The sequence below is a fragment of the Rhagoletis zephyria genome, unplaced genomic scaffold, assembly GCF_001687245.7.
Source record: "Rhagoletis zephyria isolate East Lansing unplaced genomic scaffold, Rhagoletis_zephyria_1.1 Rzeph_scaffold_03282, whole genome shotgun sequence".
Taxonomy (NCBI): Eukaryota; Metazoa; Arthropoda; class Insecta; order Diptera; family Tephritidae; genus Rhagoletis; species Rhagoletis zephyria.
The window spans coordinates 31,390-39,483 of NW_016160365.1; the positions used below are offsets into that span (position 1 = coordinate 31,390).

General features: G+C 36.7%; 1 protein-coding gene across 1 annotated transcript; it reads right to left on the minus strand.

Annotated features, from left to right (window-relative positions):
- Positions 1-205: 205 nt before the first annotated feature.
- LOC108368733 (uncharacterized) lies at positions 206-4,465 on the minus strand. The gene is made up of 2 exons (XM_017623645.1): positions 3,089-4,465; positions 206-2,315 (listed from the first exon to the last, which is right to left on the minus strand). Exons 1-2 carry the CDS (start codon positions 4,231-4,233, stop codon positions 2,294-2,296), a joined length of 1,167 nt encoding a protein of 388 aa, XP_017479134.1. The 5' UTR covers positions 4,234-4,465; the 3' UTR covers positions 206-2,293.
- Between the last annotated feature and the right edge of the window lie 3,629 nt (positions 4,466-8,094).

The following is an 8,094-nucleotide window of genomic DNA, read 5'->3' on the forward strand; positions in this document are numbered from 1 at the left end:
GTTGATACATCACTATCTTGTAGGCTGCGTTCTACAATAGTCAAATAGCAGCCGCTTGAAAAGAGTGATAGTATCACAATTTTTTATAGCCTCTGGTAATTCATTGAAGCACTTTAAGCCTTTATAGAAAATATTTTTTTTGTCCACTTCTGTTCTATACTTCGGGAGTCTGAAGCTGTTATTCTCTCTCAACAAATATGTATGCGTCTCATTTATATATCGGAGATTATCGCTAAGATAATCCGGCAGGTTGCCCTTCTTAATATTGTACACAAATTTCATAGCGTGGTAAAAAACTTGTTGCTTCACGCTTAACCAATTCAAGGTTTCAAGCATACATCTTGTTGGTGTGTCATACGGTTTGTTGAGGATGAATCTCATCGCTCGGTTTTGCATTTTTTGCAGCTTATCTACATGGGAGTCCCCCGCTAGGAAGAAAATCGTGGGGCAGTATATAAAGTGCGGTTCTACTATTGACCTGTACACCAACGTTTTATATCTTCTTCCCAAGTACTTACACGATCTCTTTATAAGGCCAATTTTTTTAGCAATCTTGTTGACTGTATACTCAACGTGCTCATCAAACTTTAGTTTGTTGTCTATGTATATTCCTAGGTACTTGACAATTTTCACCTCTTCGATATTTTCATCTTTGATTTTTAATTCACGGCTTATGGAGTCAGCATTTGCCGCTCTGGAAAATACCATAAAGTTAGTCTTTTTCACATTCAGTTTGAGTTTATTTGAACACAGCCATTGATACAAAGAATTAAGATCTTCTTGCATTTTGACAATCGCATTTGGTAGTTCCCTATCACTGATCGTTAACAAGGCATCATCCGCAAAGAGTTTTATTTTACAATGTTTGAGAGAACTTTTAATATCGTTTATATATATATTAAAGAGTAGGGGTGCCAAAACTGAGCCCTGTGGTAATCCGATGTCTACGGCTATCTTACTAGACATCTTTGAATTAACTATTGTTTGTTGCCTACGATTACATAGAAAGCTTCTAAACCAGTCAAGCTCAGTGTTTTTTATACCAATGTATTTTAGTTTATCCAACATTCGGACCCTATCAACGGTTTCAAATGCTCTTTTAAGATCAATAAACACTGCCACTACATTAAGGTGTCTGTTCAGATCTTCTTTCCATTGAGAAAGCACCAGATTCAGCGCAGTCTCACAGGAATGTTTAGCTCTGAATCCAGATTGTTCTTTTATGAGTATTTTATTGGATTCCACATAGTACTGTAGCTGGTTTTTCACAACGGTTTCTAGCATTTTTTCCAAGCTAGGGAGAGTATTGATGGGCCTAAGCTCCTCAGCTTTAACCGTTTTTCTAACTTTCTTGACGGGCACTATTGATGAAATTTTCCATTCTTCCGGTACTGATCCTGTTTGGAGACTCTTATTTATAAGTAGGGCATAGAAATATCCCATATAATCAGCAGAGTCCTTAATAACACCTTCAGAAAGTAGGTTGTTTCCCCCAATTTTCCGCTTAAATTTTTTGGCAATTTGAAGAATGTCTTCCGTTGAGACCTCTTCAAATTTTAGCGTACTTGTGGGAGCTCGTTGCTCGAAAAAATCATAGTTTACACACTCTATATTGGTATGTATTTCCAAAATGCTGTCCACGAAAAAATTATTTAGGTTTTCCGCAATTTCAAAGCTGTCTACGTAGTTGGTGTTATTTATTATCACTTCCCCAATATTTTCTTTGACCTCCGTGTTATTGACTACCTCCTTTAAGTATTTCCACATGAGTCGGCTGTCACCCTTATTTATTTCCACCTTATGCTCTAAGTATTTAATTTTTTTACACCTTACCATTTTCTTATATCTGCTTCTCACTAAATTATATTCACCCCAGTACCCTGACAACACTGCTTTCTCATGGGATTTAGATTTATACTTGTTCATCTCTGTCAATTGCCTATCATACCATTTGTTCCTCTGCCTAATGCGAGTTATTTTTGAGTAAGTCAACTGCCTCATGGCCCACATAATGCAGTGAGTAATATACTCCACCATACCGTCAGCATCGAAAAAATTTAAGTTTGAGAAATCGCACTGCCTTAGTAAACTTGTTAAGTTCTCAGGGTTATATCTCTCCCAGGATATTACTTCTGCCTCCTTAGCAAGTGGGTTAAGTTTATTGACATTTAGTCGAAACATTATTGTTTCGTGGTCAGATATTCTATGATCCTCGACCTTTTGACATATAACTCGGTTATCATTGGAATACAACAAGTCAATACGTGTTTCCGAATGTTCCGTCACCCTCGTATTAAAATTTATCAGCTGTTGCATGGCTTGTTGCAAGAAAACATCATTGAGTTTTCTGCTGTAGGTTGATACTACGTTCATGTTTATGTTAAAATCGCCAATGACAACAGTGTTCACAGAATTTTCTGAGATTTCTGCTAAGATATCCTCCATATATGTAACAAATTCCGCATCACTTGAGCTTGGGGAGTGATAAACCACCCCGAGCTGCCACCTGGTATCACAGTGTGTGAGTTGAATAACTATACACCAAACATTTTTGTCTAAAGCCTTGTTAGTTATTGTTTTAAAACCGAGCGTGTTTCGAACGAGTATTATCACTCCCCCTGTGTGTCTACTGTGTGAGTCGCAGCGTATCATCTGATACGCCGGGAACATTATTTCCGTATCCTCTATGTCATCAGTTAGGCATGTTTCGGAACACAAAAGTAGATCCGGGTCGGTAAAATCTATAAGTATTTCTAGCTCAACTTTATTAGCCACTAAACTCTGTATATTGAGATATACGCATTGCAAATATTTGGGTAGCGCTTTCTTTACACCTGGGTGAGACGTAAACTCAACGCTAGGGTCCCCACAAACTTGCTGTAATTGTTAGTAATTTACAGTATTTCTTTTATGCTCGAGCTTTTTCTGGTATACAGGACACTGTCGGTTAAATGTCATATGATTTTCATCAAGCCCTAAGTTAAATTTTTTATTAGCACGAATGCAGTTTATGCATTTGTTTAATGTTTCCTTAGAACATTCCACAGTTTTGTGGTTATCTAGGCACTTGAAACATACCTCATCGGCTTTACATTTCGCAGCTATGTGGTTAAATCCCTTGCATTTGAAACAGAAAGTAACATCCATTCCATCTTTGACTCTACATTTTTCCCAACCTATGTTTATTTTTTCGCTTGCCAGCACGGCTGCAAAGGCATCTACATCTGTTTCTACTAACGCATTATAATGTTTTGCATTTCCTCTTTTTGTTTCAAAACATTTCAAAATTTTGAAATTACCATTTTTGAAGCATTCATTCTGTTTTTTTATCATATCCCTGAGCTGCTCATTCTCATGTTTAAAGCTCATTCTATATACCATGAACCTTGGCTTGGCTACGTTTGGGATTTTTATTTCATATCTATCACTCATTTTATTCTCTATTGCCTTTTTGATTTTTTCACGCTCAGCCTCATTTTCTGTTTGTATTACTACAGCCCCACTTTTCCTCCCCTGTACACTATTAATTTTCAAGCCCGAGGGGTCAACATTTTTGTTCAAATCTTCTTTTGTTTTTCCCACTTCCTGCTTCTCTTTTGGTTGTAGAACTAATGGCTTCTCTTTATTTACTTTCGGCGGCCTATTATCTTTCGCAGTATTACCTTTAAAGAGATCCGCGTAAGTGGCTTTCGCCCGCTGACCTGCTAACGCGTCAGCAGTCACCGATTTCTTTATCTCTTCACAAATTTTTTTGTTCTCATTTTCATTGCGCACTATGGCTTCGCAAAGATCATGGCTTTGCTTTTTTACGCCGTCAGCTATTGACTTAATTTGGTTCACTTCGAGAATACTCGCCTCACAGGTTTTTTGTACTCTTTGCATTGCATCAATGCGTTCCCCAAATTTTTTCTCTATTGATTGCAAGAGAAGTTTAAGCTCTTTCACTTGCATTTTCTGCGACTCCTGGAAGTCATCATTACACTCTTGGATCTTTTGACTATTTTTCTCTATTGTTAAGTTCATATTTCGGAGCACCTCATCGATGTTATGCATGTATGTGTGACATTGGTTACACATAAAGCGCACAAAGTTGTTTTCTTTGAGTACATTCGCACTGTACTCATCCAATTCAGAGCATTTTTTTGCCCAGTGCCACACTTTACCACACACACCATCACAGCGGATTCCGCTGTCACCGCGAATTGGATTCTTGCACTTATGGCATTTATCCATTTTCGCGCCTTATTGTTTTTGTCACCTCACTGCACTTTTATGTCTCTAGCTATATTTATTTGTTTGTTTAATCAAAATGAAACAAATTTTTGTGCTTGCAAATAGCACAGTTTATTAGCACTTCGCTATTTAAGTCACTGGCTCTAACGCTGGTAAAAATCCCAACAATTCGGCTGTTTTTTAAAAATTTTCCGCAGAGCGATTACAAACACGTCAACAACGTTGCAGTGTTACCATCCAGTTAAAAGCAATTTATGTTTTCATCAGTTATATGTGTTTCATATGCATATACAAATAAACATATTGCACAAAAGCTTATATTTCTTTTTCACACCAAAGCTACACTTTTTCCAAGTAAATTTGCAAAGAAGCAACACGGTGCCACTGCTAAGGGAGGAGTGAGAGAGAGACAACTGTCAGTTTATCGAACCTTGTATTATTGAATCATGAGTACCTAGTACTTACGCAGTTTTTTAGAATTTTTTTGCCGAAGGTGTGTAGTGCTGCGACTGAATTTCAAAATATGTAAATGTGTGAAGAAATTTAAAAAAAGCACTTAAAAGGGGAAAATTATAAGTAAAATGGTAAATGGAGAATTTGAGAATACATCTAAATTTTAACAAACCTGGTTAGTCTGCGTCAGACAACGTGTAATCGGCTCATTAAGCATGAAGTTGGTCTTGCAATAAGGTAAATAGAACATGTCGCTGAATCTGTGATCCCGAGCAGGACAATTGAAATGAATAAGCTCAAGCAAGAAGTGGCAATTGATATGACTCGTGACTATGTCCCTAATAAACATTATCGAGGAAATTTGTCTACGCATTTCTAATGTCGGCAATGCAGTGGCGGATCCAGCGGGGGGTTTGGGGGTTAAACTACGTGTCAGTCAGTGGCGGACCCACGGGGGGTGTTTTAATACATATACGCTACATTATACATACATATGCGCCATATTAAAACACCCCCGTGGCTCCGCCATTGACTGAAACGTAGTTTAACCCCCAAAACCCCCCCGCTGGATCCGCCACTGCGGCAATGCCACCATAAGGCACCTACTCTTATAATCAGGCATGCTACAATTCCAATGCAGGGAGTGAATGGCATATCTAGTAAAGCGTTTTTGGATCTTCTCAATCCTTAAGGATGAACCCGAATAGAAAGGATCTCAAATGATGCTGCAATACTCAAGACTGGATCTTACAAATGAAAAATACAAGCCCTTGAGAGTGAAAACATCCNATAATATTTTCAGAGGAAACAGTGGTATTAAAATATGACAAATGTACCCACTTTAAATTGGCAATTATATCCAATACGCGACTTTCATTTCGTCCAACAACAGTGTTATTCACATTCCGCTTTGCTCTTCTATTCCTAGCGCCAACAGGTATGAAATTGTCATCGTTGTCCGACTGCGCTGGCTGGTTGTTAGGAGATACAGACAACGGAGGCAGAGGGGGCACAGAGCAGAAGAAATTTGCTTTTTCGCTTTATTGTACGCATTGGTATCATTACGTGAGTTAGATACAGTGAGAGTGTCAGCGGCATGGAAGGCAGTAGCAGTAAGAGCAGCGGCAGCAGCATAGGAAGAAGGTGGAACAAGAGGTAAAAGTGGCGGCGTTGAGTGTATAAAACGTGTCTGCCCATTTCCTGAGGCTGCAGTAATAACTTCATGCATTTTATTGAAATCGTTGTGGATATCTTTTATGCAATAGAGGGGATTGTAGCAGCGACATCAAAATCACAAAGTTTGCGGCGAACAGCTTGCACTTCTAACTAACGGAATTTATTTGCATGTCTCATTATGAAGCCGAGCATAGACCTGGACTTGGTAATCATAAAATCTATATGTTTAGAAAAGGCCATTTTCGAAGAAAAGATGACCTCCAGATCTTTCTTTTCATAAATTTTTGTGAGAGTGGCAGCGCGCAACCTATAACGATAGTCAGTTGTAACTTTAAATCTACTGAAGGACATATACTGGTTTTTACCAACGTTGAGAGGTAAACAGTTAGCAACACACCACATTTGCAATCTGAGTAAGTCATCTTGAAGTTTAATGAAGTCGGACGTGTTTTCTATGCGACTGTATATCTTCAAGTCATCTGCGTACATTAGACAACGGGATGTTAAGAAAACGTCGGGAATATCATTGACAAAGATCAAGAAAAGTAACGGTCTCAGGTGGCTGCCTTGTGGTACACCAGAAGTGGCTTTAATCGCATCTGATTTACACCCCTATCGCGAATGTCGACTGGCAGTAGATAAACGACTATTAAGCGATTGTCGATTATCGATGCTATTGTGAATGTCGCTTAGTCGGTCATTAGTTCGCTTCTATTGCTGTTTTTTAGTCGTTGGAGTTTGCGTTTATAAAATTTACATAAGAATGTGGTACTATAATGGATAAAAAGTAAGTCAATTGATCTATAAGTTGTAAAAAATTGTGAAATATACTTATATATGTATGTGTCTGAATTACGGATCAAAAATTGTAAGCAACAAAATGCAACTTGTGCGGTTGGTCGAGCTGATGTGGGAGAATGAGGACATAGGCAAAAGAATTTTCGGAAAGAGTAGGGGAGATAGAAGGATATACAATATTTCTTGTGCATATAACTCCGGCTACGCCATCCACAGCGTTTTTGCGCAGAACCAACATCAAAATTGGGAACGCAACATTCATAAAATTCACATATATACCTACACTTCATCTTCCAACTCCAAGGGATCCGACGAATCTCGCAATTCCCTCCTTGCTTTAGCCAACTCTACTAATCTATTAGCTTCCACATCGTCTTCCTCATCCCTAAACAATATTTCAACTGTGTACATTTTTTAAATTTTATAATAAAAGCAATTATTTTAAAAATGATGTAAATGAAATACTAAAGAAACAAATTTAAACAAACAAACAGCTGTTTACAATTCACAGAGACCGTATATTTATAGAGAAGGTCCAAGAGCTGTGAATGCCACATTTTTCGAGCCAACTAAACTGGCGAAGCGCATTTTAAGAGCGACAAATATTTGGAATACTTAACAGCGAAAGCAAAATACAAAGCAGAAAAGAAGAATATTAACAGAGCTAAATCTCACGAGATCGTTTGGACTGTTAATTAAATATGAATATTGAGGATTTTGTGATACTTTGGAAAGTGTTAGATTTTTTGTGAAAATAATTATTTTAGTAAGAAAATTAAATTTTTTCGCTGATTTGTACAAGTAACATGCAATTAAATCGAAAATATTATATAACATTTTCCGATTTTTGTGATATTTTTTTAATGATTGCAAATAGAAAACTCTCATAAGTGTTTGCATTTTTTGTGAAAACATTTTTTGCCAAAAAAAATCCTCTTTTCCGGTTATTTCTACAAATATCGTGAAAATAAATCGAAAATGTTATATAGAATTTTTTCAATTTTTGTGATATTTTGTTAGATTTTCAACTTTAAAACTTTTTTGGTGTAAGCCTTTTTTGTAAATAGATTTGTAGGGAAAACAATTTCTTTTCGGTGATTTGTACAAATAACGTTAAAATAAATCGATAATATTATATAACATTTTCCAATTTGTGTGATATTTTCAAGTAAAAAACTGTATTGGTATTGGATAAAAAAAAAAAATCATTTTAGATTTTTTTTAAGGTCTCTCGCTAAACTAGGCCGAAACTATTTGAGAATTTTTTCCAAATTTTCGATATTTATGGAAATAACGAAGTTTTTGAACCTTTTGGACTTAGAAATTTTTTGAATAAAAAAACAAAACTGTGAAAAGAATTATTTTCCATTTTTTTGTAGAGATCTCCCTAAGCTAAGGCGAAAGTCTGTATGATTTTCTTTTGTATTTCCGATA

What these genes read in the sequence shown, in the direction of transcription:
- LOC108368733 (XM_017623645.1), bottom strand. Translation starts at nt 4,233, where the DNA reads ATGGATAAATGCCATAAGTGCAAGAATCCAATTCGCGGTGACAGCGGA. An exon ending in CACATAGCTGCGAAATGTAA is followed by an intron (nt 2,316 to 3,088) that starts AGCCGATGAGGT and finishes TGCAACAAGCCA; the next exon opens with TGCAACAGCTGATAAATTTT.